This window comes from Artemia sp. Qi Xiang Cuo, chromosome 14 (genome assembly GCF_049724085.1).
Source record: "Artemia sp. Qi Xiang Cuo chromosome 14, ASM4972408v1, whole genome shotgun sequence".
Classification (NCBI taxonomy): Eukaryota; Metazoa; Arthropoda; class Branchiopoda; order Anostraca; family Artemiidae; genus Artemia; species Artemia sp. Qi Xiang Cuo.
The window spans coordinates 56875328-56898245 of record NC_142807.1 but is presented as its reverse complement, the minus strand read 5'-3'; the positions used below and the strand labels follow the sequence as shown (position 1 = coordinate 56898245).

At 35.3% G+C, this 22918-nt stretch overlaps 1 protein-coding gene across 1 annotated transcript in view; it reads right to left on the bottom strand.

Moving 5' to 3' along the window:
- The window catches only part of l(2)k01209 (uridine-cytidine kinase-like lethal (2) k01209), a 93012-nt gene that overhangs the window by 25901 nt on the left and 44193 nt on the right, over positions 1-22918 (bottom strand). Inside the window, exons 5-7 of the mRNA XM_089100525.1 lie at positions 17928-18098; positions 16162-16233; positions 6443-6694 (exon numbers count right to left, since the gene is read on the bottom strand). Coding sequence (XP_088956651.1) covers positions 6443-6694; positions 16162-16233; positions 17928-18098 — 495 coding nt within the window. The remainder of the gene's footprint in view (positions 1-6442; positions 6695-16161; positions 16234-17927; positions 18099-22918) is intronic.

Here is a 22918-nt window from a genome sequence, read left to right as displayed (position 1 = left end):
AAAGCCCTCGGGGCAAGGGTTTTAAGTTTTGTCCTGTGGCTATATAAAAACGATGTTGGCACTATGTCTTATTTTTTTTTTTCCTTTAGAACAGGGCACTTCATATGGCAGCCTTCGTCGTAGAAACTTCAAAAGCGGCTCATTCGATTGGAAATTGAGAGTTCTTGTGCCCTTTTTAATAGTCTAAAGTTATTGTTAGGCAAATTGCCCCCCCCCCCCCACGCCCATCATTTTCCCAAACACATTCAATCAAAATTTTAAGATAGCCATTTTGTTCAGTGTAGTTGATTTCCGGATAGAAAATATGTTTCTGAGGAGGACACTCCCACACAACCATCAGGACAAGGGTTTTAAATTATGCCCTGGGGGCATATAAGGTTTTTACAGAAGGCGTTGTCGTTAAAACTTCAAAACATGCTCATTCGATTGGAAATTCGAAGGGCTAGTATCCTTTTTAATAGTCGAAAGTGATTGGAGGGCAACTAGCCCCTCCCCCACGCCCATCATTCCCCTAAAGACATCCAATCAAAATTTTGAGATAGCCATTTTGTTCAGCGTAAATGATTTCCAGATAGAAAATATGTTTTTGAGGAGGACACTCCCCCACAACCCTCAGGGCAAGGGTTTTAAGTTATGCCCTGGGGGCATATAAGGTTTATATAGAAAGTTGTTGTATAAATCATAGGCAGCACGATCGCGCCGCCTAAGTAAAGAACGGGGACACTCGAGAACGAGACAAGAAACGGGGACTAAGTAACGAGGAGGACACCCACCCCCCACAACCCTCAGGGCAAGGGTTTTAAGTTATGCCCTGGGGGCATATAAGAACGATGTTGGCACAACGTATTATTTATTAATTTTTTCCTTGAGAGCAGAGCACTTTGTATGGAAGAAGTTGTTGTAAAAACTTCGAAAAGCGCTCATTCAATTGAAAATTGGAGTGGCTTGTGCCATTTTTAATGGTCGAAAGTGATTGGAAGGTGACTAACACCCCTTCTACGCCAGCCATTTCCCGAAACACGTCCAATCAAAATTTTGAGATAGCCATTTTGTTCAGCGTAGTTGATTTCCAGATAGAAATTATGTTTTTGAGGACAGTCCCCCCTAGTCCTTAGGGCATGGGTTGTAAGTTATGCCCTGGGGGCATATAAGGTTTCTTATAGAATAGTCGTAGAGGTTTTTTATAGTTGTCGTAGAAACTTTAAAAAAGTCTCATTCGATTGGACATTCAAAGGGCCCTTTTTAATAGTCGAAAGTGACTAGAGGGCAACTCTCCCGCCTCTCACGCCCACCTTTTCCCCAAACACATCTAATCAAAACTTTGAGATAGCCATTTTATTCAACTTAGTTTTATGTTATAGAACTTTGGTATTTAAGGATGACAAACACCCCCCCCCCCCACAGCCCTCAGGGCAAGGGTTGTAAATTATGCTCAGGGGGCTTATAAAGTTTTTTTTTTATAAACCGTTGTCGTAGAATCTTCAAAAAGGGCTCATTCGATTGGAAATTGAAATGGCTAGCGTCCTTTTTAATAGTCTAGAGTGATTGGAAAGCAACTAACACCCCTTCCATGCCCACCATTTCCCCAAACGCATCCAATAAAGATTTTGAGATAACCATTTTGTTCCACGTTGTTCAAAGTTCAGGAAATTATACCTTTGAGCAGGACACTCCCCCCACAGTCTTCAGGGCAAGGGTTATAAGTTATGCCCTGGGGGCATATAAGGCTTTTATTGAAATCTTTGTCGTAGAAACTTGAAAGGGGGCTCATTCAACCGAAAATACAAAGGGCTAGTGTCTTTTTTAGCAGTAAAATGTGATTAGAGGGCAACTAACCCCCCTCTCAGGCCCATCTTTTCTCCCAATACATCCAATCAATATTTTAGATAGTCATTTTATTCAACATAGTTGAAAGTTTTGGAAATTAGGTCTTTAAGGATAACACCCCTTCCCCCCCTCCCCCCACAGCTCTAAGGGTAAGGGTTTTACGTTATGCCTGGGGGGCGAATAAGGTTTTTTATTGAAAGCGTAGAAACTTCAAAAGGGCTCCTTCAACTAGAAATTGAAAGGACTAGTGCCTTTTTTAGTAGTTGACAGTGATTGGAGACCGACTAACGCCCCTCTCACGCCCAGAATTTTCCCAAACACAACCAATCAAAATTTTAAAATATCTAGTTTGTTCAAATTAGTTTATAGTTCCTGAAATTAGTTCTTTCACGATGAAAGATTCGTCAGAGCCCCCAATTAAGGAGTTTTAAGTTATGCCCTAGTGGCATATAAAGATTATATAGAAGTTGTTGAAGAGATTTCAAAAAGAGCTCATTTGAAAAATATAAATGAATGTGCATTGTCAGTTTAATATACATATACTGATATTTAGTAATCAAAATGTTAACATTATTTGATGTACTAAAGTTATAAAAGTAAAAATGTTTGTAATTTTTTTGAGCGAAGCACAAAATTTTTTTTGATTGTCGGAAAGCATAGGGGTTTTGAACCCTACTTATGGAAGTATCTGTTTGTTTTGAGGTTAGTTTGGTTAATTATAGTTATTTTTATTTGTTTTGTAAGTCATTTATTAATCGATGCTGATTTGTGGTAGTTTCACGCTTGGTAGATTATTTGTTTTTTTTTTATCATTTTTGTTTAATGGAGTTCTTTACTTTTCTTTGAAAAACTTATTTTGTGGAAATTTTTTAAATTAATATCATACAATACAGAATATGATCGAATGCTTGCATTAATTTTTCATTATCCAATCTCTTGTTTTCTTAAATATTTAGCCTCCTTACACAATTTAAATCAATTTCGAAGCTTGATGAAGCGATTTTTTTTACTTCGGATGGTCTTTTTGTGGCTCAGCGAAGCAATTTGCCCTAGACAAAGCAATATTCGCGCTGTGTCAGTAGATTGAAAAGATACACTAAACGAAATTTTTTATTCTGTTTTTTGGTTTTTAGTCTGTTTTTCTATTTTGTATTTTTTTTTTTTAACAATTTTGAATCTTTTCTGCCATCTCAAAATCGATGAACGTTTTTCCTAGGGAATAAACAAAAACAAAAACCACAGTTTAAAGCATTTATTTTTCCACGAGTTAGGGATTTCTCCGAACTATTCTTAAGATGAATAACCCCCTCTCTCCTCTCCTTTTTCCGAAGAATCTTCTTAAACGTACCAAAAAAACAAACAGAATCTAATAATTACGAAAACATGCTTGAACCAGAAATATTTGGATCATCCATTTAGGATTGTGAGCCATCAAAGCCAACGCTTTTTACAAAAGGTTTTAACTTACTTTTATCACATCTTTATTAAGAATTCGGGAGATTTGTCGAAATAATTTTGAATTATTTTAGCAGAAGAAACTAACTGAAGGACATTAAGTAATTCAACAATTAAAATCATCACGGTCTAATTACGATTAATTAGACGAAGTAGTCGTACAACAATTTATTATAAACCAAAATGGAAAAAAAAGAAAAAAAAGCAGCAGACGAAAGTTCAACTTGCACGGGTATACTCCAAAGCGATCACAGAAAAAAATTTAATAAAACACAAATTACAAATAAAAAACCGAATAAATTTAATCAAAGTAATTCTTTGATTATCTTAAGAATTAGAGAGCTGTGTGAAAGATGTAATGAATCAAGCGCAAAAAATCAAATACATAAAAACATTACATGTCAAGATTATGGAATTAAGTTTCAAATTATTAAAAATAATAATAACAATAAAAAAAATTCTGTATCAAAATAATTTAAAACTTTTTTTCAATAGTCAACTATTTCAGAAACCTGTTCTTTATTTATTACATGTTTTGGTTTTGTTCGTGAACTTTTATCGGATCCCTCAATTTTTCATGGAATAGTTCATATACCTTATCGATTCTCTTTATTCTTCTTTTTCCCCATAGTGGGGGAGTGGGGGGGACTTTTAACATCCACGAATGAATTTTTTTTTTAAAATAAACAGAACAATGGAATGTTAATAGGTTAAAACATAAAAAAAAATAATTCAAAAAACAGACTTTGTTTATGGAAGCAAAGAGTAAAGTTGAGACTTAAGACGAACAAAAATTATTGTTTCCCAGCATATGCAACCTATAATGCACAACTAGCACAAATAAACCGACTGATGATATTTTCTTGTTTATAGAACTAAACCGAGCTAGAGCTTTACTCAAAACACAAAACCCACGCATAAGAAACAAGAACGCTTAGCTTTTATTACGTAAATTCCATCTAACACCCATTATGTTTCATCTCCTGAAAAAATCCGTAATTACTTTGAGTTTTCAGTAAAGATATAGTTTAGGATAATTTTACAACCATACAAATTCAAGCAGCGTCCAGCACATACCGTATTCCAAAGAAGTCAAAAAAAAAAACACTTTAAGGCCCAAAATTTTCTTAAGTTAGGTGAAAAGCCCTGCAGATCAATATGGTGGCGACAGGAATTTACCCCTTTCTCTCCCTTCATTTGGAAGAATGGGTTTTTACCATGCTTACAATATAGGGTGTTTAGAGCTAAATTTTACTATGCGGGTGGGTACAGGCACGTAAATACTCCATCAGCTTTTGGGAAGATGATATCAGGATGAGGCACCACTAGCCAGCTTGAATTAAAAAAAGAGCTGAATAAAAATCAAACGTAAAATACATATGTTATACACGTTCTAATCCCAGGAAGTGTGTTTACAAATGAAATTGTATGAAATCATGGTCAAATGTTTTACATCAGAGATAATAAAATTAGATATTTAAAAAAATAACAGATATAATAATATAAAAGTCTAAAAACTAAAAAAAAAACTAAAAAACTAAAAAAAAAACGATAAAGATCGTCCAGCGCCATTGATGACGCAAATAGTATTGAAAAACCTCGACGTCTCAGTTGCCAGATCTTTTTTACAGAAACAGGTAGCAAACCTGTCATCCAACCTTGCGGCAACTGATATCGAACCGCGAACGCTTTTCCCCAATCAGAGATCCATCTACTGCGCCACAGCAAGAGAAAATCAGATATTAGAACTCACGAAAAATTTATTTTGTGGTCTTTTTTTTGTATTCCTTTGCATTTAAATGCGCTGAAGGGGAAGCAAACTGAAAGCAAGAGTAAACTGAAAGATAGTCTATTAGAATTAATTATGAGCTGTTGGAGAAATACTAGAACTTGAGCAATATAGCGAATTACTGAAGTATGAGCTTTTAAATTCAGTTAAGAGCAATAAACGTGCCTAAAGGGAAGCAAGCCGAAAGCGAAAGTAAAATAAATATAGTCTATTAAACTTAATCATTAGCCGTTGAGGATTTACTAGAACTTGAACAATCTAGCGAGTTACTGAAGAGTAAGCTTTTTAAATTCATTTAAGGGCGAGAAACATGCAAAAAGGGAAGCAAGCTGAAAGCGAAGGCAAACTGAAATATAGTCTATTAAACCTAATCATTAGCCGTTGAAGATTTACTAGAACTTGAGCAATCTAGCGAGTTACTGAAGAGTAAGTTTCTAAATTCAGTTAAGGGCGAGAAACAAGCAGAAAGGGAAGCAAGCTGAAAGCAAAGGCAAACTGAAATATGGTCTATTAAACCTAGTCATGAACCAGTGAAGACTTATTAGAAGTTGAGAAATCTAGTGAGTGACTGAAGTCTAAGCTTTTAAATTCAGTTGAAGGAGAGAAACGTACTAAAAAGGAAGCAAACTAAAAGCAAAAGTAACCTGAAATATGGTCTATTAACCCTAGATATGAACCGTTGAAGACTTACTAGAAGTTGAGAAATCTAGTGAGTTACTGAAGTCCAAGCTTTTAAATTCAGTTGTAGGCGAGAAACGTGCCAAAAAGCAAGCAAACTAAAAGAAAAAGTAAACTGAAATATGGTCTATTAAACCTAATCATGGGCCGTTGAAGACTTACTAGAAGCTGAGCAATCTAGCGAGTTACTGAAGAATAAGCTTTTGAAATCGGTTAAGGATGAGAAACGGGCCGAAAAGAAAACAGGCTGAAAGCGAAAGTTAACTGAAATATGGTCTATTCAATTTCAGGCCCTAATTGACCAGACATTACACAATCAATTCAATTACTACTGTATTTTCTGTCAAGCTGTCAGTCCTACTGTAAAAGATATTACTTTTTTTCAATTGCGAAGGAGCATGCTACACGACCAATTCAATTACACCAATGCTCTCCTCCGCTCTTGAGACAATGATATCAGGGTGAGCTATCAAAGGAACAGTGTAATGGTCGACTTCCCCCCGTCTTCGCATTGCTAATATGTTGAAAATTCTACCTTTTTTAATTGCAAAAGAACAAGCTGCGCAACCAATTCCTTAGCAACTTTATCCCCCCCCCCTCTTGGGACAATGATATCAGAATCAACTATCAAAGGAACATTATAATGGTTGGATTTACCCATCCTTCGAATTACCGATATGTAAGAGGCGCTACCTTTTTCAACTGCGAATGAACATGCTGTACAACCAGTTCAATAGCAACTGCATTTTCACCCCCTCTAGGGACAATGATATCAGCGTGAGCCATCAAAGGCGCAATATAATGGTCAAATGCTGGCTTTACAAATCTCTGGTATTGTTGAAGAACGCCAACAAGATCTCTCCCTCTTTGCTCAATATCTCGCCTCAATCGCCTTGCCAAGCGTATGTCCGAATCTGTGTCCACAAAGATCTTCATATCGATGTACTATAATACAAAAATAATGACAACATAAGCCGATTAAGTAGAGAAAACAAGTGAATATTTAAACAATAGTAGCTAATTATTATTTAGGCTATAATCTCTATCATAAATATGCAATTATATTATTTTAATATATGATAAGTTACTTATTATACATACAATATTACAATTTGTCATCATCGTGATTTATTAAACATTATTATTACATAATATGAGACACAAGAATAACTAATTCAAATAAATCACGACTTGTTCAATACAGTGTAGAGTAAACCATTATATACGAATATTTATATACACCCATGGACGTTGAAGGTAGATGACCAGTGTCGACTGGCAGTGCTTGAAACTCAAAGTCTCCACCGCACTGCTGGTATTACCTACCTTGATCGAATCTCAAATGTCGAACTTCTTGAGCGCCTTAAAATCCAATCAACAATCTTCACCAAGGTCCAACTCCAGCACCTTGGCTGGCTCGGTCACTGTCAAACAGATGAGTTAGTTCCGTCTCCAGAAAACCATCTTTGGAGGCCCAATTCACGGTTCTCATCCTCGTGATCTTCCCCCAAAGAGGTGGAAGGAAGACTTTGCGCCTCATCGTCTTTGGGACCTTCTTCGCCTAGCCAAAGATCGTGGGACATACAGGAGCCATATCCACACCATTACGAAGAAAGAAGCCCAAAGACGACCTTCAAGGACGGATGGGACTTAAGTCAAGTAAGTCAATAGCTGCACTCAGTAAAATAAAACAGACGCTAGTAGAAACTAATAATTAAATTGCATTAAAAAAAAAAAAATAAAAACCAAAACGACCCTTATCTATTTTCATTGATATCATAACGAATATAAATAAGAAGATTTAAAAATATACTCTTTTATCTACAAATGCAATAAAACTAAGAAGTTTTTTTCTTCTTGCTACCACGAAATATCGTAATTTTTTAAGACCAAAAATGAAAGTTTGGTACGGTCATGACATAAATGTTGTCTTTCAATAGCTATGAAATTTTATAACGGCCCGTAATTTTTAATTTAAATCTCAAAAAATTTAAATTTTTCCTTGCACCAAGAGGAAGAAACCTTTTTTTTTTAAGGAAATTTGTAGATAAAAGCGTGAGTGTTCAAATGTTTTTACGTATATTCATAAAGATATGTACAGAATAAGGGTCAATACTAAACAACGACAGAAATTATTTTTAACAACTAAATACTTTTTTGAAGCCAATATGACTAAATTTATATAAAAATGCGCTTAGGTATATTTTCCATACTTTATAGCATCTTTGAGCTTTTTAGAGTCACGACCATAGTTTTATTCTTTGTACCAGACATTACTTTATTCTATATTTATTATTGTATTGCTACAATAAGCCTGTTTCTTCCATTTCAGTTATTAATAGTAATTTTAGGTAGTTCACTCTAAGATAAATACTGAATAGCAATAATTTGTTGCTAATAATTCCCAAATACGCATGATTTGCTGCAGAGTTAATTTAGCTCAGCAACAATATAAAATATATATATATATATACATATATACATATATATATATATATATATATATATATATATATATATATATATATATATATATATATATATATATATATACAAAAGTTTTTTGCCTGCAACCCTGTGATTATAATATAAAATATTATATAAAATAAAATACATAATATAAAATTTAAAAATATTAAATACAAAATATATACATATCTAATGTAGTTTTTTGCGTGTAGCCCAGTGATTATAATATAAATATAATATAAATATAAAATAAAACATATGATACATAATATAAATTATAAAAAACATAAAATACAATATAAAATATATACATATCCTATGTAGTTTTTTGCGTGCAACCCTGTGATTATAATCAGAACACATCCAAGATTCAGCTGTATAAAAACTCTTGACATAACCAGTATGTGATATGATCAGGACTTGTTCAAGGCAGTGTAAAGTAAACCATTATGTGCAAATATTTATATAAACCCATCGACGTCTTCAACTTTAAACTTGAAATCGCCTATTGGTTGACCCAATACCGTATTCTTTGACCGCTGATTCCATAGATTGTTTATTCGCTGGCTGAAAAAATGCTTTCTCTCTCTTGTGGGACACTTCAAAGGCCTTTTTGGAAGTCTCCTAGTCATGTGGTACTTAGAAGGAGGGGAAAAGAAGATCAACAAGAATATGTTTTTTATGGATAATCCTATGGCGTACAATCATATTCCCTGCTTTTTTTCGGTAGATATGTGTAGGTGAAGCAGACTTTCTTCACAAGGCACATCGTACATTTCACTGACAATCTTGGTTCTTCTGCGCTGTATCTTTTCTAGGACCTGTACATCATTTAAAAAAATAAGGATACCACGGACACTCAAGCCTCAAGTCAAGGACATGCCAGTGACTTGCAGAGTTTCCTAAACACTTAAGGGGGTCAGTTTGAAATTTTCTCTTGGCGATTACAATAGATTTGAAAGCAGGGTACGACACAGCATCTTTGCATGGGCACTGAATTTCATTTTGTGATCAGCGATGACTCAAAGATATTGCTTAAGAAACTGCTGATGAGCCAAATATTGGGGATATAGTCGGAAAGTGCAGAAAAAGTAATTAAGAACGTTCAGGTCATACATCTTCTTCGTCTTCAAAAACCGTTATCACTTGGGATTCAAAGAAAATACATTTACCCATAGCTATATTGCCACAGAATTTCAACTAAATATTGCTTAGCTCAACATCACCACTGGGTTAACACAATCTACTAAGTTGTTTAGAGTACCATACCACAATTACCTGATTAATCATAGATCAGATTTTGTTTGCGAGATTCGTCCAACATTGAGGGCGGGTTTAAGCGATCGTCATTCTGGGCCAAAAATTTGGAACATAATTCTAGCTAAAATCCTGGAGCATTTTGATAAACGCTTGTTTTAGAGGTTGCTGAAAATTTTCCTGAAAGTTAAATCTGCCAGTTCATTTTGTTTGATAAGAGTTTTTGGTTTGACAAGTTAGATGAAGGTGGCTTCAGTTTCAGCATTGTATAATTGACAGCACTGAATTACGCCACTCGGTATGTACGCTATTTCTTAAGATTGCATTTATATTTGTGTTTAAATAAAAAATTTCTAATCTAAAAAAATATAACTTTCTTAACTAAGCTTATATAGTTTATAGAGTTAGCTTATCACAAAATCTAGTACATTATACTTAAATTAGGCAAATGATGTGCGGTGTTCTCAACTCGGTAACGAGGAACAGTATTTCGTTTAATTTTCCCCGCATTCCCAGCCATAGAACCTTACACGGGGGGGGGGGGAGATGATGAGGTGTGTGCTTTTACTAATGTTTGTTTATTTTTATAAATAAATGTCTAATATTTCACGTCAGATTTCTAAGAATTCGCATAAACAGACAACACCTCAGAGAGCTCGAGCCATTTTGCCTCCATAAAACTCTTTCCTGAGAAATATAAAGTTCCTTTCCTATTTGCGGGAGGATAGACCAACAATGTCCTTTGTGTATAGAATAATAGCCTGTTTTTTAATACACGCCTATAGCCTGAATACAAAAGACATAAGAAAGAGTAGTTACATACTATTAATAAGCAAGGCGTTAAAAGCAAGAGATTTTTTTTTCGAGAAATATTTTCCTTGCAAAACATTTTAAAAATTTACTTGCTTGGGAGTTGAATGCAAGATTTTTCGGTTAACAGCTGAGGCTATCAACACTGAAACAAAGGGCACACCTAGCGATTCCTTCATAGCTTTTATATCAATTATCTTTAATCATCATATAAAAGTCACAGGTTTGTTTGTAGGTTCATCTATACGCACTCTGGACTCAGTTATGCTTGCCGAATGTGCAGTGCTCAGGGGCTAGTTTGTATACTTCTATATATTGATTTCTTGACCGTAGTACAAAATATATTCCGTGTTTAATTATTATTCCCAATTATCTTATGTAAAACATTTTCCACGTGGCATCATATAGGTAGATCAACAAGATAGAAAAAATGACACATAGAGAAGAGACAAAAGCTGAAAAATGTAAAAAACAGGGAGTAAGGGGTATCCAGAATTTGAAGGCCGAAGAGTTTGGTAAGAAAAAAAAAATTTCTTTCATTTTTTTATCTGTAACAACTGTTTTTTTGCATGATATTCACCAAAGTAAAGAGGCGAGCTAATGATTACCGAATCAACAACCAACATAGAACTTAAAAGACATACAGTGAAAAAACGGTAAAACCCACCCCATGCATTGAGGTACTTTATCTAAATAATAACGAAGCTTTTCAAAACTTTGAAAGTTTCTTGACGTTCTAGGGATCTTCGTCACTTTTTAAGCACTACTGCTACATAACCCCTTTTCCCTTATCGAGCCTCAAAATCTGATTTTAAAATAACGATTCTTCTGCAAAACCAATGGAACTACTTTATTAAGCATCTTACTGATAACGGCTCAACCAGCATCTGTTGCTAAAAAAGACTTACTTTTTGTCTTTACTTTTTTTTACGGCAAGAACTTTTCTTCGCATGATATTTACAGAAAGAAATAGGCGAGCCAATAATTACCGAATCAACGATCAACGCAAAAGTTTAAAGAAATGAAGTGAAAAACGGTAAAAATCCACCCCCCTACATTAAGGTACTTTATCTAAGCTTTTCAAAACTTAGAAAGTTTCTTGACTTCCTAGGGACCTCGATCATTTTTTCTACTGGCTCTACTGGCTGCATACCCTTTTTTCCCTTACCGAGCTTCAAAATCTGTTTTAAAATCATGGTTTTTCTGCAAGACCAATGGAACTGCTTTATAGAACATCTTATGACTATGTGTTGATGGAGCTCAACCAGATATACAATTTACTTGAATAGTGACTAGAGGGCAAGAAACAAGAGCAAGGGCTGCAATAATAGGGTAAAAGTATTAAAGGGCAATAATAATTAGAGGAAAATTAGAGTACATTATCAAACAAGAATGCCATCTATAGTATGTTAAATGCTATTGTGACTGAGTTTGCATCTTTGCTGGTAACTTGAAAAAGTTTCTGAATTATTTTAAGGTTTTTTCCTGTTGTTGTTTACCCTCTAAAGATAGATTTTTTGCCAAGTAATGTTTGTATGACCTTCTCTAATTATTAGAATAAGCCCCTTTCCCTGGGTATTTTCACCAGCGCCATTTTTTCTCTGGTAGATTCTCACGCCATCTATGGTATCAATTTTTATAGCACCAGTTTTGATTTCTTATCGTTAAGAAGCGTACTGGGAACAAGCAGAAGAGAGGAAGGAACCTCCCGGAAACGACGTATTGTACCCGCCGACATTAAGTTACCCGTAAATTGCGTGGGACAGTTGAGGGGGTCCTTACACTTCCCTTGTTCCGAGGTTCCTTCACTCTGTATGTATTCAGCATTCGGTGCTGATCGCGTGGACCGCTGGATCACTCGTTTATTGCCCTGTTCTGAATTTTGTCCGAAACAGTATCGAAAAAGGCTTTTCTCCAGATATTATGAAGAAACATACGTCTGAATTTTTCACGCTCGCCCAGGTTTAAGTTGCGAGGAAGCAAATCTTCCAGTTTTGCCATCCTGGGAAAATTAAGCCTATGAGAGTGGGTACAAACGCGTTTATTAATAGTGTCTCTGATATTATCGATACTACCGCAAAGTATGATGCTGATGATGTTGGTCTGCCAGTATTTGTTATCCGCCACCCTAGTGAAGTACCACTTATTCCTGCCGATACTTTTTGTGCGTTGAGTTACCGTGTAAACTCCTGTTTGTCTGAGGTGCACTCTTTGCCTGAGTGTGTAAGAGCTCTCCTGCCTGGAACAATTGGATGTCCTCCGTCGTTAATGCAAGAGTGTTCTGTCTCTTCAAAACCGACCGATGCAGTTATTAAAAAAAACCCACCTATTGACCTCAAAGATCCTATTGAGCACAAAGAGACACTTGATACCCTGGATGGTCATGATGGTATCGTAAGTGTGAGATCTGATCTTGTCAAGAAAAGGTGAGTAGTCCATACCCGAAATAAAGCCTCAGCCGTATCCCTCGCCACCGCTGCAACTAGTCAGCTAAACGTATCCACTCATGTCCTTAATCAAAAAGTGTTTGGTATTGTGAGGAACATCCCTGTTCTTCTGCAAAAATCAGAGCTTATTAGTATGATTCCCGGTCTTGTTGATGCAACTAAAATTGAAAATTCCAAATCCTTCCGCCTTGAATTTCCAGACAATGCTGCCTTAAATAAAGCTATAAATGAGGGTTTGCATTTGGGATACGAGCTTTTTAAAATTAGACCTTCCCAGAAGTTATCACCTAGATGTTACCGTTGTCAATTGCGGAGCCACATTGTCGGAAATGGCTCATTCCTATCGACTAATCAAAAGTGCTCACCATGCGCTGGTGGACATTGTAATACACGTGATAATCCATGCACTGAAAGCCTGAATTGCGCCAACTGCGGGGGAAATTATGTTTCCTAGAGTCTCAGATGCCCAGTGTTAAAAAAAGCTCTGAATAAGGCTAAAAAATGATTGCTATTGGCAATAGATTTTGCTTCGTTTCACTTAATATTAACGGAACCAAAGACTAAAATCTTCTTTTTGATGAGCTTCTTGGTTATGATACAGTTTTTCTACAGCAACATTTTCTAACTAAAGCCAATATAGATACACTTAAACGGTCACCCACCCACCAGACATTTGTACGTGAAGCTAAAAAACGTCCGGTCGACCTTCTGGGGGCCTTGCACCTCGTGTTTGTCTTACCAAAAGACATGAGGTCATTTCCTTTGACCATACTTTATTAATAATTAGTTTTAGTAAAGCGGTTCTCAGCAATGTTTATAGGCCATTTGCTGACAGTAACCTTTATTCTCTCTCTATCTTCGTGTGTTCTTGTAAGCGACTCAGAACTCGTCTGCTAACAGTGACAAATCAGGGATTAAATTGGATTGTGGCTGGTGATATCATTGCCAAACTTCTGTCCCAATCTGAAAGAAGTGTCCTGTTTTTTGAAGCTTTGCCTAGTGGCTATCAGTTAGTCAATAAAGATAAACAGTTTACCAACATTCATAACTGTGATGGTTCTAGATCAAACCTTAATCATATTATAGTTTCAAGTGGATCACTCGTGATTCCTCCTGTCATTGTTTTGGATGATAAAATTGAGGATGGTCACTTGCTTTAACTTGCGAAATTGAGTCGTCTGCTCTATTGGCTTGTAACCATTTTTCTTACCATAATAAATGGTTTGATAGGCAAATTCGAAACGAGTAAATTCTGAAGTTTATTTGCATGTTCTTTGCTCGTTATTATCAAGCCTGAAAGTGCCTTTGCACCTTTTACAAACCTCTGTAAGGTCATCGACAGCTAAGATCGATATAAATTGTTACTAATACCAGATTGTACATTGTTTGAAGGCAGCTGCTTCAGCTTCAGTTCCTGTTGAACGTGTTAGATTTAGCACCAGAAAACCATTATGGAATGTGTGCCCAGAAGTGGAAAAAGCTAAACAACGCGCGAAGTTTTGGCTTCGCCTTTGGATTGCTTGTGATTGGCCCAAGTCTGGTAAAGTATTCGAAATCAATCAGAATTTAATACGTAAGTTAATATATTCTTTGTGTCAGGCCTACCTGAACGGTTTGAATGGCTATTTAGATCTGAAGTCTTGATTCAATGTAAATAATAACAATAAGCGTGTGCCTGCCCCTGTTTTAATTATCAAATCAGTGATTTTTTGTTCATTTTACTCGTGTTTTTTCTACATTTAATCATTCTATCCAGTCCATGTTTTCTTCCTTATTGAATAATACTGTTCCTCGAGTTCTTCGGCAATTCCATATATTGTCAATATTTAGTGGTGATATCAATCAGGCTTTTAAGAGTGTTAAGAAATAAAGTGCTCCTGATAAGGATGGTCTGTGTTACATTCACTTCAGCATTAAGTGTCCATTATTGTTAACACACATTCAGCTCCTATTCAAGATGTGTTTAGCCCAGTCCTTCGTTCCAGATAGTTTTCTTTCCGGAATTGTAACATAAGTTTTGAAAAAGGGAAAGGACGCAGATCAGTGTTCCAGTTATCGACCAATTACAGTGTCCTGCTTTATGAGAAAGCTGTTCAAGTATGCCGCATTGCCTGTAGTTTGGACTAAATGTGATTTTTTTGATTATCAAGTTGGGTTCAGAGCTGGGTTTCGTTGCTGTCAATTCCATCATATACTTGGTCAATTGCGAGTCTCGGCAAAAATGCAAAAAGGCCACTTTATTTTTGCTCGGTTGATATCTCGGGCACTTTTGACAACGTTGTACATTTGCAAGCACTTCAGTGCTTAGTTAAAGCAGGAGTTAATTCTTCCATAGTAACAGTTCTAAAATATTGGTATTCCAATTGGATGGTTCGGTTAAAATGGATGTTTAATATAACCGAGCCTATCTCAGTAAAGAAGGGAGCCAGTCAAAGGTGTGTTTTTTTTCTATGTACATTATGAATTGCGTTACTAGACTGTTTTCAAAAGCTGCCTCTTGTTGTGCTTTTAGAAAATACTGCTGTTTCTTACGTTATATAAGCTGATGATGTTCTAATACTTAGTCATGGTTGGTGATGCTTCACAAAGAATTTAAATGTTATGATTAATGCTTTTAGTACAATTGGGCTTTCTGTAAATGCTTCAAAATGCGAGTTTCTGTCTTTTAATATTCCTAAACCAGCTCCTCCTTTACATGTGGGTACAATGCTACTCAAGTGTATCTCAAAGTTGAAATGGCTTGGGATTGCTTTTTCTGAAACACTTTCGACTACATGCTCGTCTCTGGTTGCTAGTGCTCTGCAGTGTATTCGTTACTCATATGGTAAAATGTCGCCTAGTAGAGGGAGGTACAGCCGCTGAGGCTTATGTAAACTTTACCATAGATTTTGTTCTCCTACAATTCTTTTTCTTTCCGGTTTGCAGCCTTTAATGTGCAAAAAAGACCGTCTTCAGCTAAGGAGAGGCTATTTTAAACATTGTAAATTCCTCTTATATTTACCAAGGTGGTACAGAAATCACAAGATTATTTCTCATTTTGGACTTATCGGCCCTCTAGAGCTACTTGACAACATCACTAAGGACCTGAGGACCAATACTCCAAGGAACATATGTGCCAGTGACCCCCTCTAGAGCTAATTGACAACATCGCTAAGGACCTGAGGACCAATACTCCAAGGAACAAATATGCCAGTGACCTACAAAAGGAGTCTTCGCCGTTGAAAAAAAAAAGACAAAAAAAAAAACATCCAAAGTCCAAAAAACTTTCAATAAAACAAGCGAAGCAATATACATACAATTACTTCTCACATATACAATTAGCTAACAACCTCAACGAAAAAACAAAAGCAACTGACAAAAATACGACAATTAATCTAAATATATAGTGTAATACATTTGTAGACCAAGGAGATAGAGGGAGTGACTTACTTCTAGTAGGCGAGGGGAATAGAAGGCAAGGATTCCTTCAAAAATGATAATACTTGCTCCGTACATTATTTTCTGGAAAAAAAAGGTAAAAAGACAATGAACCTTCTTGCTCAGATAGAGATAAAAGGTAACACAAAAAAAGAGAAAAAAAACAACAAAACAAGAGAGAAACACACAAAAAAAGAAAAAACAAATGCCTGTTTGTGCACTGATACGAAAAACATATATGTTACAATTGTATATAGCAACCCCTCCTAAACAAAAAATATTATATACGTGTTTAATGCGTCAAATTCCAATTCAACTTGGTTGTTTGACTAAGACATTATTAAGTGTCCCCTTATTTTTGACAAACTTATGATCAAATTAGGACATGTATTATGAACTTTCAGGGGCGCTCATGAAAGTTCATGAAAAATGAACGGGGGAGGCAAGGCTTTTTTTTAGCAGGGTTCCTTGATTTTATAAAAGAAAATACACAATAAATACATTTTTCAAAACCTAGAGGGAGAAAAAAAACTAAGGGGCAATTGCCCCCTGGTCTTCTGATTTGTAAAGTGTGTTATAAATTATTAAGGCAGTCATAGCATTATTACCGGTACACTGCTAAGGCTGGTCAAAAGGTTCAAAGCACCAAAACTCATTAAAACTACTAGTGCCTCTCCGATGAGGTACAATTGATAAATGAAGTCATTAACTCATTTTATTATGTATCGTATTCGTTTATTTACAATTTACTTACGTTTTGATTATTAAAATTTTCTATTGCATGCTCTTGTAAATAATTTTGCTTATTATTTTGTTCAACATTTACGCTCATACTTACACTACACAGAAAATTGTAACTTTACAGGACAAGGAGAGAAATAATTCTGATTAAATAATAAAAGAAAATCATGTCTATACCCAAATTTGTAATGGGTCATTTGAAAAAGTTAGGGGGGGGTATCCAACCACATATAACACATATGAATCTGTATGTAATTTTCTAGTATAGCATAAAATGCAAAACTAGAAAAAAAATCGTAAAATTAGTATGAACGCAAAATAAATATAACATTAGTTTTATATTTTTATGAAACAAATTATTGTTTCTAACAGTTACACACTAAAAAAAAAAAAAAAAAAAACAAAAAAAAAAAAAAAAAATCCCATAAACATATCATTATCAGCACATGCTCTAAAAGGCTCTCAATTCATAATGAATATGATAAAATACATACAGAAAGATATGTGTTTCTCTCGGTTGCCCTAATAGGTGGGGCTAAAAAAACAGCTCCTTCAGAAGTTCTAATAAAATTTCACGAAAATTGTCATATACAGATTTACACGTGATGATCGTCAAATGTACAAAGCGAGTTTATGCAAGGGAGGAGGAGTTACGGAGATTTCACTAACTTCTTCAATCGACCTTTCCAATAACTGCACCGATGAATCCCCACCCCTACTGTTCCAATGGTCCCCCTACTATCAAAAATGATAAATAGCGCCACAAAAATTCACTTTTGCATTTGACACCCCTTCCTCCCTCCATTTAAAGTAGTGTCTAAAAACGTATCAATAAGAGCTTTTTGACTTGTAAGTAACAAAATGACAGAGACTGTTCACTAAATAAAAAGGTTCCCAGCCTACGATAATAGTTCCAGTTTTTTAAACAGTCCATGACATAATTTGAAGGAAAAAAATAATCGTGTCAAGATTAGTATTTAAATAGGTGGATATTTGTGAGAGTAAACAGCTAACTATTCAGAAAAAAGAAGGCTCACAGTTGTTGTTTCTCTTCGGTGAGTCATAAAATTATAAATAGGAACATCTACACTTTTTCCTTGTTTGAGTCTTCTGACAGTAAATATAAGCAGATCAAAATCAAAAGCATCTGGATGGTCAAAATTATATTCATTGCATGCAGCTGAAGCATGTTGCTCTGCTGTCAAGACCTGAAAGAAAAAGAAAATCTAAGGTACTTGTTAATTATTCAGAACACCCCCAAGAAGTGAAGTTAGGTTAATCCTAATGAAATATACCAAAATATATTGAAAATACATTATTTTATTGAAAAAAATTATGGGAACTACAGTTGAAAATTATGGAAAGCAGGCCGCCCAGTACGAATTATATTAAACACCTAACCTAACCAAAATACCAATTCTATATATTAAATATTTAATTAAAGTATACCTACAACGTAGTTTTTCCACTGAGCCTAAGCTAACTGTCTCCGAATACTGATATCTAAACCGGTTTTTGTCAGATCATGCAAATCAAAATTTTCAAGTATTTTCTGAATAATTAACAAGTACTAAATCTAATTATATGATTTCGTACACGGTTTCACCCAACAGCTCCTTATATTTTATATTTGTTGTTATTTATTGGTTAATTACACACCCTCGCAAGCGACACTTCCGGTGTGCAACCGATTGATTTTGTTTGTGGTGTTTGCTAAAAAACTATTATTACTGCTACCAATAAAACAAAGCGATTGCCAAGTAAGGTGAAACTAAGGAGAATCCAAGTGTGCTTGAATCCCATTAGTTTATTCATGTAACGTGTTTTCACAAGTCAATCACAATATTAATTATTTCTCATGAAAAACAGTCCCGCCTTTTTAAAACGGGTTTAACCAATTTTTTCGACTAACTAAAGCTGATTGACAAACCTAGACTAACAAGGGAATGTAACTTATAGAGGGGCAAGTGACGCTGCTTCTTCAATTCTGAGGAGTTATTCTGTAAAAATATTAAACAAGTAAAAATCACAAAAAGTTTTTGAGCCACAATATTACCACATGCCACATGTAACGTGTTTTCACAAGTCTATCACAATATTAATTATTTCTCATGAAAAACAGACCCGCCTTTTTAAAACGGGTTTAACTAGCATTTTCGATTAACTAAAGCTGATTGACAAATCTAGACTAACAAGGGAATGTAATTTATAGAGGCGCAAGTGACGCTGCTTCTTCAATTCTGAGGAGTTATTCTGTAAAAATATTAAACCAATAAAAATCACAAAAAGTTTTTGAGCCACAATATTTTTTACAAGTAGATTCTCTGTGGTTCTAGAGGAAGTACTTTTATTTTAATATGTTTTTGAATAGTTTGCAACCAGCAAATCCAAGTCAAAAGCATCTAGAGTTTGAAATTATATTCATCACATGCAGCTTATAGCATGCTGCTCTGGTATCAATCGCTGCAAGAAAATATATCATCTTGATCCACATAAATGTTCACAAATGAGCAATATCTGCTTATCACGGTAATTTAAAAATCATACTTAGCAATTTCAGTTATTTTGTCAAGCAATTTATTGAGGTGAAAAAATTAATCTGGCAACAGCGTATTTTTTTGACGGCAACTACGTAAACTATAGTTCAGATTTTGTATTATAAACAACGGTAACACTGGCAAAATACATAATCTTGTGTGAGCATGAACTGTTCATTGACAAAATCCACGAATATTGTTTATCACAACAATTCAGATTAAAGATTGTAAAAATTTATTGAAGGATTGATTAAATGAACAAATTTTTTCAGCTGAAAGTAAGGAGGAACATTAAAACGAACAGAAATTATTCCATACGAAAGGGGTAGCCCCCTTCTACCTTCTTAGCGCTTTAAAAAGTTTCTTACTGTTCTAATTAAACAGTCCTTGTATTTCAGGAGTCTTTCTTAGAGAATTGGGACGAAAATCCAACTTTAGCGTAAAGATCAAGGCATTGAGGAGGGGGCAAGCCCTGTCAAACATAAGAATTTCTGTTCGTTTTAATTTTTTCCTTAGTTTCAGTTGAATTTCTTTTATTAAATTTATGATCGTTTTTTAAATAACACCACGAAATCCAGATCCCCCCCCCCATGGAAATTTGCATCCTCCACGCAAAATCCCTCCATTTATGGTTCCTCTCTCATAAAATACCCTCCCACCACTATAAAAAAAATTACACCGGACACATCCATTCTCCCTGAATTTTCCCACCAGAATATTTCTTGTGGACGATTCCCCCTGAAAGTTATTCTTAGCACACTTTCATTTGAAAAATACCTTAATTTCTTGATAGTTTTTCAGATCACGCGGGAAATTTCCCTCCGTGGATAATTCTTCTCGAAAATCTCCCCTCACCCCAAGTGAAAAGTTGCTCCGGCAGAAACTCCCCCATGGAGAAATTCCCCCGCAGAAAATTCTCTCGTGGAGAATTTCTTGTGTGGAAAATTACCCGCACACAGATAGATCCACTAGACAATTCCAACCCGGTGAAACTTTTCCCCGGACAATTACCCTTAACATTTCCACATGTCAAATTGCGTCGGCAAAGAGAAAGAAAGATAAATAAAAAGAACTTCATATAGGAATTCTGGCAAATTTCCCCAGCGTAAGATTTCCCCCTGGAAAGTTCAACCCCTGGAAACTCCCCTCGCCACTCAAGATTGCCAAATCAATTCTTTCCTCCTTAGAGAGAGCCATCATTCGATCTGAGAACAAAAAATAATATAAATAAATAAAATATAATAATTTGTATGCATCCAGACTTTGTGGAGACCCTGTATACCTAACAATATGTATTAGCGAAAAGTAAATTTAAATACATAATACCGATCACATCATAAAGATTTTACAGTTTGACCGTTTGACAATAGCTAAGTTTTTTTTTTAGCAAATCAGTGTGCCAAGGTCTTATAGTTTTTGACAGAAAACAATGTCAAAGAAAATCTTTGGGCTCTGATCTTACTCCTTAGGTCATTTTTCGCAAATACTTTTCGTCATTCTGCGATCAGTGGTCTAAGGACTTTGACGAGATTGTCAAAGTTCTGACTTCAATGTTCTGTTTGGATGTCAGCTGTAAGATCGTACAACTTTGATGAATAAAAAATTATAATCTGAAAGATCTTAGCGCTTTGATGAGGTAAAAAACAATACTCTGAGCAGAAAGAAATAAGATCTTAGCACTTTAACGACTTGAAAGCGGAATTAATGTGAGCAATGGAATGCTCAGCTCATTTTGTTGCTGCAATGCCTAAAAGACATACCTAACATCTTTACAGTTCTTACATGATAGCGGAAAGCCTTTTGTTAAACTGATCTTTAATCAGTTCACGCTTTGATCCTCTTGGCCTAAATTGGGTTCAACTAGGCATAGACATGTCCAGCTTGAAAAAAAAATGATAATAATAGGACGGTTTCATATGAATTCTGCAACTAAGTCATTTTTTTCCTTTACCATCATATCAGATCAAAAGAAGGATTGTTTAACTCTCTGATCTAAAAGCTATAGTCAAATTTCTAAATACTGTGAAATTTTCTCAATATTCTCCAAGCAAATTGTAATTTTTCAAACATTTTCTTCGAATAACACTTATTTGCATCTTTTTCTGTTTGGGAGTTTCTAAAATTAATGCTAGGAAGACTAAGTTGCTTAAACTAGGAATCAATGAAGGTGAAGAGGTTATGCTAGCTAGCAAGAAGATCGATCAAGAGGACAGCTATATTTACCTGGGTAGCATTATTAGTAAAAATGGTGGATGCAGTGAAGATGTAAAAAGAAGAATAGCTAACGTCCAGGGTATTTTTGTTTGTGTTTTTTTTTTTTTTTTTTGCAGTTGAAAAACATTTTGAAGGACAGGAAGATAAGAATGCAAACCATGACTAGAATATTGGAAGCCACGGTTATTACTGATGAAGGGTGATAGATTTCCAAAGATAATTTTTTTGGCAATTCATCTGATACCAAGTGAGAAGCATTTCCTCACCGAAGGGGATGGGAGGAGGTCAAAAGGGAAGATTTAAAGGAAACTGCAAGTCTTTGAAAGGGCTAAAGAGTGAAGCTTTGAATATATTGGAGGGAGGAGCGTACACAACTGTGTGGCCTCAGGTGGCTTTGTGCTGCAGCGAGTTGTTAGTGGTAGCAGTAGTAATGACAGTGGTTAAGTAGACTTCAGAAACGTGGGCACTTTATAAGCCAGAGGAAGATTCGTTAAATATATTCCAGAGGAATTGTCTACGGACTGTTGTAGATATGAGTTCAACTAACCGTATGTCTACCAACAAGCTGAACAAAAATATATTTCTATCCCACTTCACAAAGCTATAATGAAAGAATGCTTGAGATGGCTAGGACAAATTTTACTGATTAAAAACGAACGATTGTCTAAAATTGTTATTTTTGGCCATTCATCCGGAAAATCGTAAGCAGGGTGATAAGAGTTCATAAGGGACGGTTTAAATAAAAATTGGAACCTCATGGGAGAGATTAAAGAGTTAAGATTTGAATAAATTGAGAGAGAGGAGAGTTCGCAGCTGTGTTGGCCTCAGGCGGCTTGGTGCTGCTGTGAAATGTCAGTAGCAATAGTAGTAGTAGTAGGGTCTCTGAAACAGGACAACAGAATGTGTTCTACCATAGGGGTAGCTGCATTTTCGTTATCTTTATCAATATCTAATGTTGTACAAAATAAAATAATGCTTCCTTTCCAAGCAATATTGTCTCATGTTGGGTCTTTTTGTCCCAAGAAACTTATAAAATAAGAACTACTCGTTGAATTCAATTGTATAACATGTCTTACCCCACAGTTTATCACTTTAGCTACTGTTTTTAAGAAGAACGTAATAGCTTTAAAACATAAAATTGAATATTTCAGCAAAACTCAATGAAAACTCAGTAAAAATTTTAACCTGTTCCTGCTAAACTTTAAAAAGAAGTTGCTATTTTCTGTACAAAGACCACAATCAGTTCTAACGGCGAGTCAAAATTCACCAAAGGACAG